Source organism: Thalassophryne amazonica, chromosome 12 (genome assembly GCF_902500255.1).
Source record: "Thalassophryne amazonica chromosome 12, fThaAma1.1, whole genome shotgun sequence".
Lineage (NCBI taxonomy): Eukaryota > Metazoa > Chordata > Actinopteri > Batrachoidiformes > Batrachoididae > Thalassophryne > Thalassophryne amazonica.
The window spans coordinates 52,625,215-52,649,162 of NC_047114.1; the positions used below are offsets into that span (position 1 = coordinate 52,625,215).

Below are 23,948 nucleotides of genomic sequence, written 5' to 3' on the forward strand. Positions count from 1 at the left end.
TTTAATAGAACAGCTGACATTTTGGGAGACTGAGAATGTTCAACAGAAAAGTGACACTGCACTTACCTTGGACTGTTGTTTCTGGATTTGTGTCTTAGACGGACAGCTTTTGTTGGCTGGAGAGGATACCTTCACCACATTGTGTTTATGATTATGCTGCATGTGTGGTGAGGATATGGAACAAATAGAAAAATAAAAAACTGAGTTTTGTGTGAAGGAGAATTTTTTTCAAATGTTATGCAACAATGATAATTTGAGTTAATACAAATTTTCAGTTTTTTGAAAACTCTATACAGGTGAGCCCCATGAACTCGCACACATGTAAGTTTCGATGCGATTTTACTCATGGTCAAGTTTTTGACCATGAAAATTTAGACTACCTATAAAATTCCATTTTGATTTGACTGTTTTTGGGAGAGACTGTCAGTGTGGACAGTGATTTCTTCTTCCTCCTCCGGCTGCTGCAGTTTTATGAGGTTTAATGATTCTGGGCGGGCTTGTGTAGAAATTCTGGCGGAATATGAACGGGTATTATGGATCTAAAGAGTTGCAACCAAAAACTTTGAATCATTAGGGATTTTCAACACTGAAGAAGCCCTCATCACTGACCTACAGCCAGAGGAGAAAAAAAAAAAAATTCTGAACCCACTCTGGATCATCACCATCCAGGAAGGAATCAAGCTTCAAATTGTTGAAACTGTTATAATATGGCAAGGTAAGGTAAATTTTACTGGTCAACTTAATTAACTCGCTGTTTCAGATAACTTGTGGTCTGATTTGGTGGACCTCAACTCATGCGAGTTAATGGGACTCACCTGTACTAACTATTTGTGGAAAAATCTGACTGTTTTGTATTTAAATAATTTCAGTCAATCTATAAAAGCTACAATTTGCTCACATCACATGACAAACATACAGAATATTAGGAAGATTCAAACAAACATGAAACAAGATGGGTACTTAGGATGCAGCTCAACCCTCTTGATAAAAGACCATCATTACCTCTGCCTCTTGGCAGAGGGCAGCCAGAATCCTGGATTTTCCCCATTACATGTTTTGATATATAAATGCAAAAATACTAAGAAGTGACCAAAACTAAAAACTTGCCTGTCATTCTTAAAGGAGCGGTGATGGTCTAGTGGTTAAAGCATTGGGCTTGAGACCAGAGAATCCTTGGTTCAAATCCCAGCCTGACCAGAAAATTACCAAGGGCCCTTGGGCAAGGTCCATAGTTGCTCCCGGTGTGTTGTGAATAACTTGTATGGTAGCACCCTCACATCGGTGTGAATGTGAGGCATTATTTGTAAAGCGCTTTGAGCGCCTGATGCAGATGGAAAAGCATATAAATGCAGTCCATTTAAAGAAATTGATAAAGAGCTAAAAAGAATTCAGCTAACATTTTGAAACACATTTGAATTGTAATCAAAAACAGACAGTGAGAGACAATCACAAACTCTGCCTTCTTCAAATCAGGTGACAGCATATCCTACTAAGACCCAACATGTCCATACTTGCAATGTGAAAATATGACTAAAAATAAATAAATTAAAAACCCTCATTTCAACAAGATGTTCCCCAAACTGTGATGGTATTCATTCCAGAACAGGTCCAGCATTTTCACCAAGTTTTCAAAACAAAATTGAGTGGTTAAATAATCTGTCACTAAGGTGTGTGTGTGTGTGCGCGCGCACATGCATGTGTGGCTCAATGTCCAAATTTTGTCACATTAGCACAGTCCCACTGAATATCATGAATAAAATCATATTTCTTTGCCCTGCAGCGTTTTAGGATATGTATTTTTTTTTTTATGTTTTGTATTCCAGGCAAGTAAGAAATGAAGTTTCCAACAACTTTCAATTTGGTATAATAGTCTTTGAGCAAACCAACTCAGAGCTAATTACCCAAGCCTCTGACACTACGCTTTCACTGCACATAAAGTTGGCAGATGTGTTAAGGGGCTACCTGTGTTATCAAAAAGAGAAACAGAAAATAGAGATAAAGCATCATGTTCTCTCATGAAACATGTAATTTAAAAAAAATTCCCACCTGGTTTATGTTAAATGGCTTATTGAATGAATGAATGAATGAAAACTGTTTATTTCGAACATTTGATACAACAACAATTACAAGATAGATCAGTAAAGACAACAACAAAAAAGTTCCTACTGTGTACCCAACATGTCCGAAAAGGGGTAGGGTGAAGCATCAGCTTATTTATCCCTACCCCTTCTTCCCCACAACCAGTAATACCCTTTGCCACATATACACATAAATTCCTACACACCTAAACCGATATCAATATATATATATATATACATATATATACACATACACATCAACATACATACACATATACATATATACACATATATATACACAAACATAAATATACACCTACACATACCTACTTACATACAAAATACTATATATTTACAAGCCGAAGCAAAAAACAAAAACACCCTAACCCTCATTACCCTTCCTCCTCCCTATACCCAGAAAAAAACATATTTTTGTACCGCTGTTTGAACTGGTTCATGCTTGGACATTGCTTGAGCCCCACTCCCAATCTGTTCCACATCCTCACCCCACAGACAGAAATACAGAAACCTTTTAATGTTGTTCGTGCCCACTGATGCTTTAAATTAAATTTCCCCCTCAGACTGTAATCCCCTGCTCTGTTAAAAAACATATTTTTAATATTTGCTGGAAGTAAATTGTTTATTGCTTTATACACAATTTGTACTGTTTGAAAATGAACCAAGTCTGTGAATTTTAAGAATTTGGATTGTAAAAATAGTGGATTTGTATGATCTCTATAGCCAGTATTATGAATAATTCTTATAGCTCTTTTCTGCATTACTGATAGTGATTGTGTTGTACCTTTATAAGTATTACCCCATACCTCTGCACAGTACTGTAAATATGGTAAAACCAGTGAGCAGTAAAGAATGCGGAGTGAGTTGTGGTCCAGAATATGTTTCGCTTTGTTTAGAACTGAAATGCTTCTTGACAGTTTACTTTGTATATGTTTTATATGAGTCTTCCAGTTTATCTTATCATCTATTATCACCCCCAGAAACTTATTTTCATGTACCCTTTCAATATCGACCCCCTCGACTTGTAACTGAACCTGTATGTCTGTATTACAATAGCCAAATAACATGTATTTTGTTTTACTTAAGTTTAATGATAATTTATTTCTGTCAAACCATATTTTCAATTTTCCCATTTCTATACTGATCCTCCTCAGTAACTCCTGCAAATCCCCCCCTGAACAAAAAATGCTTGTGTCATCTGCAAATAATACTAATTTTAATATTTTGGAAACATTGACAATATCATTTATATAAATTAGAAACAGTTTTGGACCCAATACTGACCCCTGTGGGACGCCACAAGCATTGTCCAAGCATGATGATGTATATTCCCCCAACTTCACAAACTGTTTTCTGTTACTTAAGTAGCTTCTCACCCAGTGCAACACCAACCCCCTAATCCCATACTGTTCAAGTTTATTGATTAATATGTCATGATTAATTGTATCAAAAGCCTTTTTAAGGTCTATAAATATTCCAACTGAATGTAATTTGTGGTCTATGGCGTTTGTAATCTCCTCAACTGATTCTATTAATGCAAGTGATGTTGAACTATGTGCTCTGAATCCATATTGACTATCAGTAAGTAATTTATGTTTATTTATGAATTTGTCTAATCTATTATTGAATAACTTTTCTAATAATTTGGAAAATTGTGGAAGCAAAGAAACAGGTCTATAATTTGTGAAGTGGTGTCTATCCCCAGTCTTATACAGCGGCACAACCTTAGCTATTTTCATTTGATTGGGAAATTTACCGGTTTGAAATGATAAGTTACAGATGTATGTTAATGGTTCTACAATCCATTCAATGACCTGTTTTACCACCACCATATCAATTTCATTTAAATCGGTAGATGTTTTATATTTACAATTATTCACAATGTCTATAATTTCATTTCCATCCACTGCTGTGAGGAACATTGAACAGGGATTTCTTTCTATGAGATTATTATCCCAATCCTCAGGTTGGGAATCGGGAATTTTTTCTGCCAAGCTTGGTCCAATATTTACAAAAAAATTATTAAAACTGTTGACTACCTCATCCTTATTTTCCTTCTTGACATTATTATCAATGAAATACTGAGGGTAACTCTGTTTTTTATTACCATTTTTGATAATGCTATTTAATATATCCCATATTCCTTTAATATTGTTTTTGTTATTATATAATATGTTACTATAATATTCCTTCCTACATACCCGTATAATATTAGTTAATCTATTTTTGTATTTCTTATATCTATTTTCTGCCTCTTTAGTCTTTAGTTTTATGAATTCTCTATACAGTGTATTTTTCTTATTACATGCATTTCGTAACCCTTTCGTCATCCATGGTCGAGCTTGGATTTTTTGTTTTCTGTAGTCTTGTTTAATTGGACAGTTTTTATCATATAATGATGTAAATATTTGTAAAAAAGTTTCATATGCACTATCAACATCACTTTCACTGTATACCTTTTCCCAGTTTTGCTCCTGTAAATCCTTCTTTAGTGTGTTCATGTTTTCCTCTGTCCGCACTCGCCTGTATTTTATTTTCTCCTCTGGCTGATTCCGCCGATGGTTTCTATTATAAACGATGAAAACTGGTAGATGATCACTAATGTCATTGATTAATAATCCACTCACAGTGTTATTCTCAATATCATTGCTGAATATATTATCAATTAAGGTAGCACTATGGGATGTAATTCTGCTTGGCCTGGTGATTTTTGGATATAAACTCATACTGTACATTATACTGATAAATTCATCTGTTATTTTATGCTTATTTGGATTGAGCAGATCAATATTTAAGTCACCACAAATGAACACAGTTTTTTGATTAGTTTTTGAGAACATTTTTCCCATACAGTCAGTGAATGTTTCAATACTAGATCCTGGTGCTCTATATATACAGCTGACTAATACATTTTTGCTTTTTTCTTCACATATTTCAATAGTTATACATTCTAATAAGTTATCAATCACAGTTGTCATATTGTCTACTATTTTATAATCCATGTTCTTATCCACATACACAGCCACTCCTCCTCCACTCTTATTTTTTCTGTTTACACAATTAAATTCATATCCATCCAGTTCAAAATCCATTCCTTTATCTTCATTGATCCATGTTTCTGATATAGCAATTATGTTAAATATTTTTTTAAACTGACTTAAATATTCTTTAATGTTGTTAAAGTTTGCATATAGACTTCTGCTGTTGAAATGGATTATTGATAATTTGTTATCCGTTTTAATGATCCGATTAAACTGTTCATCTGTATAATAGCAACAACTGTCATTGATATTTGAGAAGAAATTATTGTCCGGGTCTATATCGTGCTCCAAGTCCAGTACATTGTGGTCTGTGTATTTAAATGTTCTCAGTTCTACTTTTCCATGATCAGCAATCCTTTGAGTTATATCCTTCTTGTCTCCAGATGTAGATGAATAGGTAGTAGATGAATAGGTTCCTCTGGTCTGTGTCATGGTGTTGTGATGTGTTTGTGTCCTCATACCTTATTGGTCTTATTTGTCCAGATCCTCACTTTAAGAAACACTATTGTTCATATTTGTCCAGCTCCTCGATGTTCCTTATTGCCATGACTTTTGCTTGTTCTGGTGATCCGTTCAGTTTGATGAATATTTTACAGTTTGAAGTCCATGTGTGCTGGATTTTTCCCTGTTTCTTCAAGAAGCGTGCTTTCCTGGCGATGTCGGCATTCCGTTTGGTGAGATGTTCATTGATGAATACGTTTGTCCCTTTCAGTTTTCTTCCTTGTTTTAACAGTGCTGTTTTGTGTTTTCTGTTGATGAATCTCATGATGACGGTTCGTTTATCACCGTCATTTCTCCGGGGCAGAGGGTGGCACGCTTCAATGTTATTTAAATCCATTTCTATACCTTTAGATAGGAGGAAATCAGCAACCTGTTTTTCCACAGAGCTGACCTCCTGTTCACTGGGCTCCCCTCCGCTCTCATCTGTTACCGCCCGTGCGTAGGACCGTGGTTTGATGTGAAGACCTGTGATGATGACGTCGTTAATTCTGGTGTACTGCTCCAATTCAGCCACTCTATTTTCCAGCTGCACCAGATGCCGGTCTTTCTCGGCATTCTGGAGCCGTAATGCCTTCACCTCCTCCACCAGATCCATGATTGATTTCTGTTGCTGCTTCACAACAGAAATCTCCTCTGATAAAAAGTCCAGAGATTTTTTAATATCGTCACCTTCCTCCGCTGTCAGAACCTTCTTAGGCCCCATGGTCGGCTTATGAGCAGCTTGTCGATCGCCGATGTTAACAGCCTGCGTTGTTTGTCACCGGGATGGATCTGCACTGCGCTGGTGCCGCGCGGCCTCGGTGTTTCCGCGCTGATGGATCCGCGGTGGCTGCACGAGGCCTCGGGGAAGCGGCACTCGTGACGCAGCGCGCGGCCTCAGTGAATTCACCACGTTGGGCCTCGGATGTTGTTGCTGTCCAGTCGCTGGGCTAAGTTGCCGGTTGAGGTATATATATTAATAAGTTTATTGATGAAATTAATTTTTTTGGTATAAGTCATATTGCTGGAATTTTATAAAATGTTAAACAATATGTGCTAACCCACAGGAACCCATTTATGCTGGTTTGTGCAGCACATACAGTAGTGTTCAGAATAATACAACCCCTGGCAAAAATTATGGAATCACCGGCCTCGGAGGATGTTCATTCGGTTGTTTAATTTTGTAGAAAAAAAGCAGATCACAGACATGACACAAAACTAAAGTCATTTCAAATGGCAACTTTCTGCCTTTAAGAAACACTATAAGAAATCAAGAAAAAAAGATTGTGGCAGTCAGTAACGGTTACTTTTTTAGACCAAGCAGAGGAAAAAAATATGGAATCACTCAATTCTGAGGAAAAAATTATGGAATCACCCTGTAAATTTTCATCCCCAAAACTAACACCTGCATCATATCAGATCTGCTTGTTAGTCTGCATCTAAAAAGGAGTGAACACACCTTGGAGAGCTGTTGCACCAAGTGGACTGACATGAATCATGGCTCCAACACGAGAGATGTCAATTGAAACAAAGGAGAGGATTATCAAACTCTTAAAAGAGCGTAAATCATCACGCAATGTTGCAAAAGATGTTGGTTGTTCACAGTCAGCTGTGTCTAAACTCTGGACCAAATACAAACAACATGGGAAGGTTGTTAAAGGCAAACATACTGGTAGACCAAAGAAGACATCAAAGTGTCAAGACAGAAAACTTAAAGCAATATGTCTCAAAATCGAAAAATGTACAACAAAACAAATGAGGAACGAATGGGAGGAAACTGGAGTCAACGTCTGCGACCAAACTGTAAGAAACCGCCTAAAGGAAATGGGATTTACATACAGAAAAGCTAAACGAAAGGCATCATTAACACCTAAACAGAAAAAAACAAGGTTACAATGGGCTAAGGAAAAGCAATTGTGGACTGTGGATGACTGGATGAAAGTCATATTCAGTGATGAATCTCAAATCTGCATTGGGCAAGGTGATGATGCTGGAACTTTTGTTTGGTGCCTTTCCAATGAGATTTATAAAGATGACTGCCTGAAGAGAACATGTAAATTTCCACAGTCACTGATGATATGGGGCTGCATGTCAGGTAAAGGCACTGGGGAGATGGCTGTCATTACAACATCAATAAATGCACAAGTTTATGTTGATATTTTGGACAATTGAAAGGATGTTTGGGGATGATGAAATCATTTTTCAAGATGATAATGCATCTTGCCATAGAGCAAAAACTGCAAAAACATTCCTTGCAAAAAGACACATAGGGTCAATGTCAATGAGCAGATCTGATTTGATGCAGGTGTTAATTTGGGGGATGAAAATTTACAGAGTGATTCCATAATTTTTTCCTCAGAATTGAGTGATTCCATATTTTTTTCCTCTGCTTGGTCTAAAAAAGTAACCGTTACTGACTGCCACAATCTTTTTTTCTTGATTTCGTATAGTGTTTCTTAAAGCCAGAAAGTTGCCATTTGAAATGACTTTAGTTTTGTGTCATGTCTGTGATCTGCTTTTTTTCTACAAAATTAAACAACTGAATGAACATCCTCTGAGGCTGGTGATTCCATAATTTTTGCTCGTTTACTAGTGTGCTTGGGGGTCAATGTCTTGTTGAAACACCCATTTCAAGGGCATGTCCTCTTCAGCATAAGGCAACATGACCTCTTCAAGTATTCTGACATATCCAAACTGATCCATGATACCTGGTATGCGATATATAGGCCCAACACCATAGTAGGAGAAACACACCCATACCATGATGCTTGCACCACCATGCTTCACTGTCTTCACTGTGAACTGTGGCTTGAATTCAGAGTTTGGGGGTTGTCTCACAAATTGTCTGCGGCCCTTGGACCCAAAAAGAACAATTTTACTCTCATCAGTCCACAAAAAATTCCTCCATTTCTCTTTAGGCCAGTTGATGTGTTCTTTGGCAAATTGTAACCTCTTCTGCACATGTCTTTTATGTAACAGAGGAACTTCGCTGGGGATTCTTGCAAATAAATTAGCTTCACACAGGCGACTTCTAACTGTCACAGCACTTACAGGTAACTCCAGACTGTCTTTGATCATCCTGGAGCTGATCAATGGGTGAGCCTTTGCCATTCTGGTTATTCTTCTATCCATTTTGATGGTTGTTTTTGCGTTTTCTTCCACGCGTCTCTGGTTTTTTGTCCATTTTAAAGCATTGGAGATCATTGTAGATGAACAGCCTATAATTTTTTGCACCTGCGTATACGTTTTCCCCTCTCCAATCAACTTTTTAATCAAACTACGCTGTTCTTCTGAACAATGTCTTGAACGTCCCATTTTCCTCAGGCTTTCAAAGAGAAAAGCATGTTCAACAGGTGCTGGCTTCATCCTTAAATAGGGGACACCTGATTCACACCTGTTTGTTCCACAAAATTGACAAACTCACTGACTGAATGCCACACTACTATTATTGTGAACACCCCTTTTTCTACTTTTTTTTTTTTTACTAATAGCCCAATTTCATAGCCTTAAGAGTGTGCATATCATGAATGCTTGGTCTTGTTGGATTTGTGAGAATCTACTGAATCTACTGATACCTTGTTTCCCATGTAACAATAAGAAATATACTCAGAACCTGGATTAATCTTTTTAGTCATATAAAACTACTATTATTCTTAACACTACTGTATATGCATGCATCTTTTAGGGACTCTTTAACAAGATGGTGACACCAATCGCATATACATTTTGTGTGCATGTGGCATCTAATTTGTATGTAACTCTGTAATTACTGACTAAATGCATGACACACAGGAAGGCATGAATATGGAAATGTTTGTATAGCACCATATTAAGTACGCACTGAAAATAGTCACAGACAACATATTAAGAAGCATTTTTCTGCCAAAAAAAATTAAGTGAGCAAAACCTCTGTAAGTGTTCATGAGCATGCAGCATGATCTAACCCCTCCCCTCCTACCTGTGTTGGGATAAATGGGGAACGAGGTGAGTGGTTGAGGCTGACCAGCTGGTGGTGTGAATTCAAGTGTGTGGCGGCAGCAGGCTGAGGTTTAACAATCGCAGTGAGTTTGTGGGAGGTGTGATCCACTCTGGATCCATGGGAAAGGTTAATTAGAGCACAGGGTGGGAGGCGGTAACCACGACATGACGTACATCTAAGGAGAAAACAACCAATCAATCCCGATGTAGTTTCACAGGGTTTCAAAGCATATTTAGTGGGGGGTGTGAACAAAACAAAACCACTGATAGCCAGAAGTTATTGTTACATCATTTAGATATTAAACAGAACACAACAAACTTTGTCACTGTATTGCATACAATACATCTGCTGACTGCATTTAACCTCTCCTAATCACAACTTAGTTACTCTATCCACTAGGAGGGGTGAACAGCCACATTCCAGTGTTGATGGAACAATGCCAGGTCACATATTTACTCTTGGACCCAGCTCTTTATTCCTCCATGGCTGCCATTACCTGTCACATACCCTTTGTTACTCTACAGTCGAATGATGCTGACATTAAATCTTCCAGGAGGTGACATTCATCAGCAAGTAAGGAAGCTACATCCTGTGCTTCAATATGATTATATACTGTGACATCATAAAATGTCATACTTAAGCCAAATTTGTTCCAGAGAAGGCAAACTTATTAAATGTATTTTTATAGTTATTTTGTTGAGTAATAGTGATAATAAAATGGCATGAATGCTATTTACAAAGAGCCGTACCCACCTACGGGTGCTCTGAACTCTGAAGAGTTTAATGTGCCGCTGTGAATAAGAAAAAAAAAAAATCTTATTTATGCTTTCTCACAATGTCTGGATTGGGGCTGCACAGGTAAAGATGAGTTACATTACCACAGATGCATTAACAAGCCAGTCTCCGGTCCATTTACAAGCCCACTGCATCACTTAAACTGCCAACTTTCTTAGTCACGAATGCTTTCCAGACTTAAATATTAATATAGTGACTGAAGTGGCTTCTTCATTCTGTCTGAAGTTTCAGAAAAGTTGTAAAATCTTTGATCCAAAAGTGTATCACTTCATGCATACAGACGACTTTATTGAGGGTGTCGGAATTTTGCATCAAGAATTTCAAAATTTTTGGTGCAATGAGAAGACCTGTAATTTCAGGTCAGGAATGTTTCTGAAAAATCAGACCTGCAAGAAAACAAAGGAACTAAACCCCTGATTACACACATTTATTGTTCACTGCAGACATGTTCCAAAACAAGAAGGGTGGTTAATCAGAGAAATGTTTCAGTTGTACATGAGGATGCTTGCTTTGTAAGAGTAGTACCAACAAATTTATTTCAGGAATTATTCACTACAAACAGTACACGGATGACTACAATTAATGTAATCTCTCTCTCTCTCTCTCTCTCTCTCTCTCTCTCTCTCTCTCTCTCTCTCTCTCTCTCTCTCTCTCTCTCTCTCTCTCTCTCTCTCTCTATATATATATATATATATATATACATAACCAAATTGAAAAAAATTATTGACTACCTGATTGTGAGACCGCCAGCAAATTCTTCATCAAACAATACTTCATAGAGAACCTCTGCCTCACGGTCCGCTGAAAATAATGACACACAATATACTGACTGCAGCAATGATGGAAAGATTTACATTCCCTCACAAACCTGTGTATGGTGAGCATTTAACCTTTATGTCGCCAATAGTAGAAAGCTTATCAAATACTAAAGTATTAAGTGCCTTCAGGAGACTTGAAAGAATAATAATAAAAAAAAAACATTTACCAGGATCAAAGGAATGAGACTTTGCCCCCTCACCTCCTTTAATTCCAATAACAGTTCCTCTGAGTCCTACAGGCACAGTGAAGCTCTCTCTTACGTTGACGACACGATCAAACAGACAATATTCTGCATTGGGGTCTGGGACCACACCCTGCTGCTGCTCCAAGGGCTACACATAAACATGCATTTATCAATACATGCTCAACACTAACACAGAGACATACATCGATAGCCTACACACATCTGTGTCAGACTTTTCCAGGTAACATCAAAACCTTAAAATTAAATCAAATTCAATTAGTAGTTACAATTTTAAAAATTGTGAATTTTTATGCGCGATTATTTAACTGTGCATTAAAAGCAAACTAGAATTTCTAAAATCAAATAATAAAATTAATAACTGCTTTTAAAATTATTAACTGCTTTTCAAAAACAGGAGGTTAATGTTTTTCTATGACTTTACAAAACATTGTGAAAACTGACTATCCAAACCTCTTTAAAAAGTTTAAAGGATAAAAGAACAAATCCTTTAAAAATTTAATTTAATTTAACCTTTATTTAGCCAGGTTAGTCCCACTAGAGATCAAGATCTCTTTTGCAAGGGAGACCTGGGCAATTATAAAGTTTCCAATTCACCTAAGCTGCATGTCTTTAAATGTGGGAAGGAACCGGAGCACCCGGAGGAAACCCAAGCAAACATGTAGAAAAAATGTGCAAAACTGTAGAAATAAAGCTACAATGCACACTGTGTTGTAGCTGATTTAGTACACTCAAACCAGCTAACAAACAGGCACAGGCAAAAACAGGAACTCCTTGTAGGTAACAGTGGGAATAACATTGACCCATTGAACACAATTTACATACAGCCAGAATAGGCACTCGGACAGTGCAACACCCACACCTGACATGTTTGACACAGTCATGCAAATTATTTCATGATCAATCATCGATTCCATGCTATGTGGTTGTGTGTGGCCTTCACACTTTATAAATTTGAGACAAAATTGATTGACTAATAAATGAGCCTTTGACTATGTTTAATCAACACTGTCCTCAACCTGTTTGAGTTAAATAATAACTTCAAGTTTGACCTTTTATGATAACCCAAGGTCAAAGATCATGTGACCACAAGAATGATTTTATATACTTTATATTAGTGTTTCATAGTGGCCAATTTTATCCATTTTAAGAAAGCAGGTTCTAGAATGTCAAAAGTAAGTCCCTTCGGCTGCTCCCTTGTTTTCACTTGGGGTCGCCAAAGCAGATCCGAGGTGGACCTACAAGTTGATTTAGCACAAGTTTTATGCCGGATGCCCTTCCTGACAACTCCATATTGCATGGAGAATGGGCAGTGGTGGGGTTTAAACTGGGAACCTTCTGCACTGGAAACAAGCGCACTCGAGAAAGACACATTCTAAATATCCCCACTATATAAGCACTGGGCCATAAGTTTGACTTTAGCCTATGACCTTTAACCAATTTTTCTCAAAATCAAATACATTTGTGTTTGGCCAATCATTAATCATTCCACTAAGTCAGATTAAAATTTTTCAAGTTCCTGTGTTCACCCATGTATGGACAGACAGAACAGACGCAAAACAATACACCTTCTAATGCACTACAGCTGCATGTGGATCGACCAATATTTACTAGAAAACTACACAAAAAAGTAAAATACCCTGAAGAGAAGATGAGGCTTGACGGTCACACGGACTTTCTTAGTATTCTTCTTAATCTAAGAAAAGAAAAAAAGAAAAAAAAAAAGAGTGAGACAAAGAAATGGACAGATGTATGTGTAAAAAAGGACAGAAAGCACACAGAGGAACTTCTAGTATCTGACAGCAGTACAGTTGTGTTTGATGCTGTGAGTATTAACACCTTAGACTTTTCCACTGTTTCCTCGATTTGCTCCACAATGGCAGAGTCCAGGACCTGAAGGTCACACGATGACCTGGAGATGGAGCTGAATGGCTGGCTTTTTAACCACAAAGTGATTTCAGCGACCTTCTCTGCCCTGAGAGAGATCCAGTAACAGGCTCATTAAAAAAACAAAAAAATGTAATAATTTATGATTCCGGCCTCATAAATAAAAAAAATAAAAAAATTAAAAAAAATGAAGTTCTACATACATTGATGGCCATCTTTTCTGACTAAAGAAACTATAAGTCGATATTTATCATGCTATGAAAGTGACACTTTTGACTAAAGTGAAAGGCATGAGCATTTTCCATTTTTACAAAACAAAAAATTTTTACAAGACAATAACGAACTTGCTTTTTTTACTAAAAGGTATTTGAAGTATGTTGAGAGTAACACGTTAGATGATTATTAGAATTAATGCACTTTTAAATTTAATTTTATTTAGTTAATTAATAATGCCATTTTGAACTCTCTTCTGCAACTGTTACAAGAAACATTAAAATGTTCATGCAAATAGAATCTTACACCACTTGTGACAGAATGTCAGGATTTTTTTTTTCCTTCAGAGAAATAGTGGGGTAGATGCCAACTGCATTCCACTGTACAATTATTATAATATCACACACACACACGCGCGCGCAAAACCAAGCTTGGAAAACAGGTGTGTGATGTATGTGTCTTACCCGTTCTGATCGTCTTCAGGCCAGACGTCATCCTCATAGAAAACATCATCCTGACAATTCCTGGACACTGCTTCAAATACCTCAGGAAATCTATGAAAGCATAGAAAACAATTTTTATAATTAATAAATACAATATATGGTCACTGATTAACTGTCAATCTCACAGAGTGGTATTTAACGGACATGACATTTTTTCAATACACTCTGTAGCTAAATCACACTGCAACAGAACTGCAGACTGCGAGTCTCTCAGTAGCAGCCTTAGGATAGTATCTCTCTGGGCTGTGACTGTTGGGGAGGAGTTGAAGACACAAAATCTCGACAAAACGTGAATTAGCGACAACTGTTCAGTTGGAATCTCACTAAAGTGGTACTAAAAACACATTAGTGCACGTCACCCAAATATGGGCCAAATATCGCATGGACTGGCAGCAAAAATAGGGCCAAAAATCTCATACATAGCTTGCAAATGTCAAGCGCTACTTGCACAGCCTTTGCAGGTGCAAATCTGTGTGCAAATGCCGCACAGCATGTTTATGGATTATGGATGTCGAGCGCCTCTCACGTGGCTGACATGATGACACGCTTGCGAAGAAAGTGAGTAGTATACGGTCCTCCACTGGCCAGGCTCTGGGATCCTCTGGAAGCCTCCTTGATGCATTGGAACGGCCACTTCTCTACTAATTCCAGAGGATCACACAATAAAACATTAAATTTAATTCCACTGGATGGCGTGGATTCTCCAGCAAATGACAGGATTCGCCCAGCTCACTGATGTGCGTGCACAGACAGGCCAGCACATAAAATTTACTTCGATTAGATGGCCCGGCTCCTCTGGCACCAGATAGGACACACCCAATCTGCGGATGTGCGTGCATGGAAGATCACAGCCTTAAACGTATTTTCAATGTGTTCCCCGATAAAAATAAAAGAATGAAGTCAGAGCACTGGGATATTCCTCATTATCCGCACAGGTGAGGTCCAGCACACTGTCCATGTGTGCATGGCCAAGCCGAGGCTGGAGCGCTCACTCAGGAACTTCCAGAAATGCTGATCCTCTCAAATCATATTTGTTTTGCAGTCACGTGACCTGGTCGCTTCAAGGCCATTCCCCATCACCACACTGCCACTCAAGCACAGGGCTTCCAGGAATATTTACACGAGAAACAACGTACACAGAGTAAAAGTGTCAGACAAGCTTTGAGACAAACTCCATCATGTCTGAATCTGATAGTGGAGTAAATGAACATACCAGGACTCTTTCTGGCACTGAATTACTGCGATAAAAGGAGAAAATTGTGCTTGTACACAGCAGTTGACTGGACCTGGACTGACATTGTTATTACCGCACATGTACGTACGTACACTCAGGACTTAATAAATTAATTGAGGATTGCAGACTTGCATATTTATAATAGCATTTAATGAAAATGTGCATCATTAACTTTATTGAATGTTGTGTACGCTGCTGTGTGATTGTGGAGAGAACCCAAGCCGGGTCTACCGCTTTTGTTTTTGTGGTCCCCTCACGGCTTCCGTAGCAAAACGAGTAATGTTTTTGTGGCGAGTTTATTTCATATTTCACTATTTCCAGGGATGAAACTGGTGAAAAGCGAAAAAAAGCTGAAAAGAGGGGTTCTTTGAAAGTGGACCTTTGTCATTGATTTTGATACTATTTTCTCACCCTGATCCTCCCTAATTTAGTTGTACTACTTAATGTGTAATTGTATTTTCTTTCGCATATTTTCACCTTTTTATTTGCCTTTAACCAAAATTGATATCACAGCCTACATGTTTGTTTGATAAGATTACTAACCACAAGAGCCTTAATCAGTTTCATATTTTTGGCTTTCCTCATCCTAACTGACCTGATTTTAATGCTAGAACCCCAAACAGACCCAGTGATGCCCAAACTTAGACATTACATTTAAAAAAAGTATTGCTTTACATCCTACTTTAGTCATGCAGAAAAGCTATATTTACTAAACTTATTTTTATATGGCTCATCAATTAAACTATAATTAACTATAGTAAAACTGACCCACAGTAATACTGACTTAAACATTTTTATTATTATTATTATTAAGTAGTAGCAGTAATAGTAGGAGTAGTAGTAGTAGTATGAAAAATGTCTTCAGAAGTGGACCTTTAATCAAGAGGTGTTGTGGAGGACACATTCGCTCCCTACAACACCTTCTTTCTGTCTGGATTCGCCCCTGGTCTGCAGTCTCTCAGCAGGAACAAGAATTTGTGTATGTAGAAAGCATGGGTGCTGGTGAGAAATTTTTTTTTTTGACTGAACATTTTTTTGGCTGTGAATGGTTTGTGCAGCGAAGCCGCACAATACGAGCACCACAGGCGCGAAGGGTACTAGGGGGGTCCGGGGGCATGCCTCCCTGGACGTTTTTAAAAAATGGTGCATTTTGGTGCATTCTGGGGAATAAGTACACACAATTCTTAATTAGAAAAATCACTTTTTCTCAGTGATTTTTCTAAATAAAAAGTGTATCTCTGACTGCAAAAAATGTTGTACACTGTGATACTTAATAATTTTTCGCTGGCACTATAATCCAATATATAATACCAAAATAAGACATCCAAATAAATCTGCTTAGAAAATTTTATATGTAATAATAAAACCTCAGATCAACCATCATTCTCATCAAAATATTAGATCAAGGAAAAATTAACTATATGTACATATTTTCCTTTTTCTGCCAATGATGCATTCTTGGAATACTAGCAACTTCTGTTACCATTGTCCCAGATGATTCAGTTTCTTGTGATTTTTAATATCTAATGAATTTAAATTAAAATAAATTAGCAATATGAATACTACAGGATTAAACTGACAGTCATTAAAACTTATGATCGTCTGACTTCAGCTCTCTTCGATATCATATTCAATGTTTATTCACAGTTTTCAGAGTTTTTTTTTTTATTTATCTGAGCCTTTAAACCACTTGTGAAGTGTTTGATTTGATGGGGAAAGGGCTGCAAATTTTGTCTGTTGGATTACCAGCAGAACATAAAAGAACCTTCTTCAAAAACAAAGAAGACTAAATCCTTCTCTGTTCCTCTCTACCAAGAAGCTTGGAAATGTAATGCAACAAACAAACCTCAGCCTGTGCAGTGCAAATCTTAAAAATTCAATGTGGTTAAGCCTGATGTATTTTATCATAAAATTAAGCGTGCAAAAAACGCTGTCCATGCTTTAGACAACTTAACTTGTTTTGCTCTTTTTGCAAATGATTTTAGGAAATTTCACCTCATAAATCGACGTACGTATATTGTCAAATGCTGTAAGTGTTTATTGACCATTATCTTTATCTTACAGGCAGGTTCCCTGGCGGTCAGTCAGCTCCCTCTATTTAATTCACCTCACGTTTAAAGATCAATACCATTAGTATCACATTAGCCAGCATTTTACACACAGGGTCAAGACTGCAAACATTAATATCAAACGTAAAATGTGAACAGCTAAAGTTTAGCCTCATTTACAGGTCTGTGAAATGAAAATTGTGAAATCCGAGGAAAATTTGCAGGGGTTTCTGGGGGCATAGGCCCCAGGAGCTGGGATCTCGGGCCCCGTGGGATCCCAGAAATAATTTAATTTTTAATTAATTTTTTATCTAGTGATACATTTTCAGCATCTCCTGAAACAAAAAATCTCAAAATTAGTACATATTTAAATGGCCCTGTATTCAACCTTTCATTTGAACGTTTCTATCAAAGAGAAACATGGTTCGTCCGAACAGAACCCAGTAGCATCCTGAGCCCCGTAGTAACCTCAGCCAGACTCTGCACTGAATGAAGCCGCAGTTGCTGAAACCGGCCAGCGCCAGACACGGAATGCCCGCCTCGCGCGTAGTAAATTAAGTAAAGCATTAAAATATTTTTTAACTTAGCGATTGAGAACTTCTGACACAAATGACGGAAACTGAATTTTGACGGATTTCCATCATTTGATGGAAAACTTGCACCCCTGGGAAAGCATGACCTGACTGAGAGGTAGGAAGGTTTTATGAGCATATTTTAAATCATGCTGTCCTCAGAAAGAAATTTTAGGCGTATTTTGAGGAGGGGAAAAAAGCATTTGAGTTTGTTGTTATGTGTCACTGGACTACAGCTGCGTTTTTAGTTTAACCACAGCAAGGACACTTGCAGAGATACTCCGAGTAGACAGAGTGGAGTCAACGATATTCTTTACCTGTCTAGGTATTCAGCAAGTGATTCCTCTACAGCAGCAGAGTAGAGCCACTCCTTTTCTGTTCTTCTGGTGTATCCAGGAACTTCCTCATTCTTCTTACTGAACTTGAGGTTCAGACCAATATTGGACCTTTGCTCCCCACAAGGACTGTATACAACGATGAAGCAGAAAATGTACATTAAAATAAATTAAAAGTATTCTCATTTATATGAGAGATAAATAATTCATAAACTGCGACTTGTATCCAACAAGTACAATTATTATTATACATTCTCACACACACGTATGTGATATTTTGAACTTATCTGTGGAAGGCAACTCAACACTCACTTCTTCTTGGAGCCTCTGCCAATAAAGATGGTTCCCGAGAATCGGGAGACGAGGTAGCTGGAAATGCCAAGGCGAGATGCCAAAACGTGTCCGGGATTGTACTTCACAGTATATTTCTATTATTACAAAGTGATACAAATAAAGACCACAAATGACAAATAATAATAAAAAAAATAAAAACAGAAAACACGCCTTCAGATTAAATGTCATTTCTTAATAAAAATGTCTTCAAAGCTAAATGAGTGTGTGGTTTACATGCTGGTTCTGGATCAGCAGGTCCAACTGTGGTTCGCGAGGCACGTAGAAAACCACACGCACTCTACCTTCTTCAATGACGTCACTAGAATCTTGCACCTGTTTGAACAAATTAGTACATATGGGAATTGAGACATTTCAGTAAATAACCAAACGTCTGATAAAAGGACCTCTTCATTTGGTACACCTGGTCAACTGCACATTAAAGCAAATGTCTAATCAAACAATCATGTGCACAAACTCAATGTAGCTTGTATGGAAACATGGTCAACAAGATAGGCTAAGAATGGGGCAGAACCACTGCAGTTTGCCTACTAGGCAAACGGGTCACTGGATTATGCAGTCAAGATGGAACTGACCTTCATCCTGCAACACTTAATCCTTGTTCACATTACCACTCAGAAATCTGATTTTTAGCATATCCATATTGTATCTAGCTTGATTTGTTTGGCAGTCTGGACCGTGAAAAACCACAAGATAGAATTTTTGCAAAGCCACATACAGAGGTGGTTTGAAATGCGATTTAAACTGCATTTTTGCTAATCAGTTTCAATCTCAACGTTTTGATTGCTCAAATAGGATTATAAAGTGCCCTCTGTATCACTCGCAGCCTTACCTGCGGTGTTGGAATAAGTGGGGGAAAAAAGTCTTTAAAAAAACAAAACAAAACAAAACAAAAACACAAAGGAGCCTAGAAGAAAATAACGAACTGTGGATGGATGAGGAAATAAAGTGCCTGTTAGCTACCTGGGGGGATTCGTCAGTGTAGAAGAAATTAGAAGGTACATACCAAAACAAATCCATTTATTAGGCCATAGCATGCATGATGGAGGAGCAGGGTTGTTAAAGAATGTGGCTTCAATGCCAATGGAAAATTAAAAAAAAAAACACCTCAAAACCAAGTACAAAGAAATCAAGGATGGAAATAAAAAGAGTGGGACCGGGTGCACAAGATGTCCAGTCTACTACCAACTTGATGAAATTATTGGTGACAAGCTCAGTGTGGACCCTAACATTGTCCTTGACCGTGCAGCAGAAGAGGACCACACATTCAGGAAAGCACCAATGAGGAAGAAATGCTTGATACTCTTGGGAATGGTAAGGTCATAACTTAGTCTGACTTTTTTTAAACAGACTTAAAAAAAAAAAAAAAAAACAGAAACTGTATAACAAAGCATTACTAGCATTATGCATGGATGCTTAGGAGAAAAAAAAAAGACAGCAATGTGATTCATCTATAATATTGAAGACAACAAAAGTTACCAAGAACACCGCAGGCATTTGGAAAACTGGGGGGAGCCCCCCCATGGAAATTTTGAGAATACAAGTGCCCTGTGGTGCATTCTAGTGCATTCTTTGGACTACATTTGGACCTGAAACAACAGTTAAATTTCTCTTGTGATCTCATGCAGTATGGCACAACATGTGGCTTTGAATGATTGTTGTGCCATCCTGTAGGAGCATGTACAGAATATAACACAACAGTTTACAAAACAGTTTAAACTGTTTACAAAACAATTCTAAAATGGAACTAGAAGCACTCAAAGAGTGTAAACCTCCGCCAAGGCCATGGAGTCACTGACGCCATAACATCTACACGCCGTGGAATCACTGAACCTAAAAAAGTCTAACAATGTTTGCTCAGTAGTAAAAAAAGTTTCATCTGCTGTGACTGGATAGCATGTATCCTTAGCGCTTGGCATCACAGTTTATTGCAACTTGCACCTTTCCCAGAAGCTACTGTCATCTGAGCACTGATATTGATATTGCATGTGCTTATAGACAAAAACAAATAAGAGACAAAATTCAATTCATTATTCAACTAAACTGCAAATATATGAATTTTTTAACATTTATGAAACACTTCTCTAAACAAGGCCATAGGGTCACTGACCCTAAAGAGATTACCTCCTTGGCACAGTGATCCATTTCTTTTTGTCTCTTTCTCTAAAATTGTATATAATAATCATTAGATTATTAATATATAAACAAAAATAAATTTAAGAAATATTACAATTTGAAAACAAATGCACCCGAACGTGATGACAGTTGCCAGTGCTTAATGCTAACTTTTAACATTGAAAATGCCATAGACATGCTAACGTGTTAGCATCGGGACCCGGATCGTGATCACCACTAAAATTGAATCACTTGTTCCTCTTGTCATTTCCAACCACTCCACAAAATTTCAACAAAAATAAATTTAAGAAATATTACAATTTGAAAACAAATGCACCAGAACGTGATGACAGCTGCAATTGCTTAATGCTAACTTTTAACACTGAAAATGCCATAGACATGCTAATGCGTTAGCATCGGAATCTGGATCGTGTCATTTCCAACCACTCCACAAAATTTCATCAAAATCCGTTCAAAACTTTTTGAGTTATCCTGCTGACAGACAGACAAACAAACAAACGCGACCGAAAACATAACCTCCTTGGCGGAGGTAATAACCATATCACCATCTCTGTTACCACCAGCATGTTAGCTGGTTACCACCACCTGTTAATATATATTACTAAACATATTTACTTGAAAAAAAGAAAAAAAAAGCTGTAACCCAAAATTCCCCCCCAACACCACCCGCACAAAAATGTTTGAATTCTAGAAGCTCTGAAATCCAATCTGGGACTATTCCAGAGAATAAACTGAAGTGAGTGTAGCATCCTTTTTAGTGAGGGAAAACAAACAAAAAAAAAAACAAAACAAACAACTTTCCTTATTCAAATTCACTCCAGTAATATTCTGCCCTTACTAAGAAGCAGCAGTTCTCTAGTTTGGCAGATAGTTCTGGAGGAAATCACCGAAGTAATTAACAAATTGAAAATATGGTTTGACAAATTGTCATTAAACTTAAATGATAAAGTGGAGGTGTAAGAGTCACTGGGTGTTCACAGAAAACATTTATTTCTATATTTATGTTCATTATTAGTTGGTTTTATGTTTTATGTTGTGTTTTTTATCAGGTTCTTTTTGTCTCTTTCTCTAAAATTGTACTGTTGCATTATTAGTTATTATTATTATTATTGTTGTTGTTGCCATTATTATTATTAATAGCTAAACAAAAATAAATTTAAAAAATATTACAATTTGTAATGCATTTGACTCTTCTATGACAACAAACACTGAGCCATTAATTATTATACAGAAAACAAATGCACACAAAATGCTGAGATGCGAACAGCTTAATGCTAACTTTAACATTGCAAATGCCATAGACATGCTAACGCGTTAGCATCGGTCCCGTTTTTGTTATAAAATACATCTATCAACTGTTTCAGAAGACCGTAACAGATTGGTTTAACATAAAAAAGTAAATATTACTCACAGACATATGCTCTTTGGGGTTTTAGCAGGGAAAAATTAAGATAAAGCGAAATAAAACCAACGAAGCAGCAGGTCAGATCAATACTTCATTGCTTCAAGCTTCAAAGAAGAGCCACGCTGCAGAAATGGTTGATTAGAGACATGAACATTTTCCTGACAAACACCCCCAAAAACAACAGCCACTCTGAAGGACTAATAAGGGAACCGTTAAGCAAAAAGGCTATTGATGTCGGTGGATCAAATCATTTCTTAACGACACCCGAAGAGAACCGGGGTCGATACCCAACCTTGCTAAGCATTGCATTTATCATACAACAATACCAAAATATCACAGAATTTACTTGTTTAAATGATATCAGCGTTAAATTATTGCCATACCTGTATTTATCTTGTGAAATATTGGAAATAAAGGATGAGAAACTGACGAGGTAGAAAATTTGTTGAACGATGCTATAAGATTTGGCGGAGAAAGCAGGCAGGAAATTGCCTGGAACTCGTACCTTCACGAGAGCGTTCTTTTCGACGGCAAGAATTTACAAAAAGACGGAAAACTGTCCAAAGATGGCGAATAAGCATCCTTGAATATGTCAAAAATAATGCCCCAACGTTGAGTAGTAAAAGTAAAAACTCAGAATTTCTGCCACGATATTTCCATGTTTTTCCTGGGCGTACTTGTTTCCATAGCAATCAATATGGATAAGTCTGTCAGTGTGGGCATACCAATCAGAACTGGTCACTTGCTATATATGTATAATGTGGACAGTCAATCAGTGAGATCCGATTTGAGTCTAGGGACCCATGCAAGGATCCCATTTGTGGACTTCAGCTTGGCGTTCAACATCATAATTCCTGAAGTCCTCTCCTCCAATCTCTCCCAGCTTAAAGTTTTTCCTTCCATCTGTTCGTGGATCACCAGCTTCCCAGACTGCACCAGCAAGAATACAGCTGATACAGTGAGGAAAATAAGTATTTGAACACCCTGCAATTTTGCAAGTTTTCCCACTTAGAAATCATGGAGGGGTCTGAAATTTTCATCGTAGGAGCATGTTCACTGTAAGAGACATAATCTTAAAAAAAAAATAAAAAAAAAAAAATCCAGAAATCACAATGTATGATTTTTTAATAATTTATGTGTATGTTACTGCTGCAAATAAGTATTTGAACACCTACCAACCAGCAAGAAGTCTGGCTCACACAGACTTGTTAATTTTTCTTTAAGAAGCCCTCTTATCCTGCACTCTTTACCTGTATTAATTGCACCTGTCTGAACTTGTTACCTGTATAAAAGACACCTGTTCACACACTCAATCAATCACACTCCAACCTGTCCACCATAGCTAAGACCAAAGAGCTGTCTAAGGACACCAGGGACAAAACTGTAGACCTGCACAAGGCTGGGATGGACTACAGGACAACAGGCAAGCAGCATGGTAGAAGACAACAACTGTTATGATTATTTATTAGAAAGTGGAAGAAACACAAGATGACTGTCAATCTCCCTCGGTCGGGGATTCCATGCAAGATCTCACTTTGTGGGGTAAGGATGATTCTGAGAAAGCTCAGAACGACACAGGAGACCTGGTCAATGACCTGAAGAGAGCTGGGACCACAGTCACAAAGATTACATTAGTAACACATGATGCTGTCATGGTTTAAAATCCTGCAGGGCAGCAAGGTCCCTCTGCTCAAGCCAGCACATGTCCAGGCCCGTTTGAAGTTCACCAGTAACCATCTGGATGATCCAGAGGAGGCATGGGAGAAGGTCATGTGGTCAGATGACACCAGAATTGCAAACAAAGGCTACTGTACCAAATATTATCACTGATTTTCACAGGTGTTCAAATACT

At 37.6% G+C, this 23,948-nt stretch overlaps 1 protein-coding gene across 1 annotated transcript in view; it reads right to left on the reverse strand.

The window, feature by feature from the left end:
* xrn1 (5'-3' exoribonuclease 1) overlaps positions 1–23,948 on the reverse strand; it is a 96,037-nt gene that overhangs the window by 27,285 nt on the left and 44,804 nt on the right. The window contains exons 22-31 of the mRNA XM_034183018.1: positions 18,772–18,870; positions 18,517–18,632; positions 18,187–18,333; positions 13,977–14,066; positions 13,252–13,387; positions 13,052–13,108; positions 11,410–11,542; positions 11,123–11,192; positions 9,576–9,771; positions 67–156 (exon numbers count right to left, since the gene is read on the reverse strand). Coding sequence (XP_034038909.1) covers positions 67–156; positions 9,576–9,771; positions 11,123–11,192; positions 11,410–11,542; positions 13,052–13,108; positions 13,252–13,387; positions 13,977–14,066; positions 18,187–18,333; positions 18,517–18,632; positions 18,772–18,870 — 1,134 coding nt within the window. The remainder of the gene's footprint in view (positions 1–66; positions 157–9,575; positions 9,772–11,122; positions 11,193–11,409; positions 11,543–13,051; positions 13,109–13,251; positions 13,388–13,976; positions 14,067–18,186; positions 18,334–18,516; positions 18,633–18,771; positions 18,871–23,948) is intronic.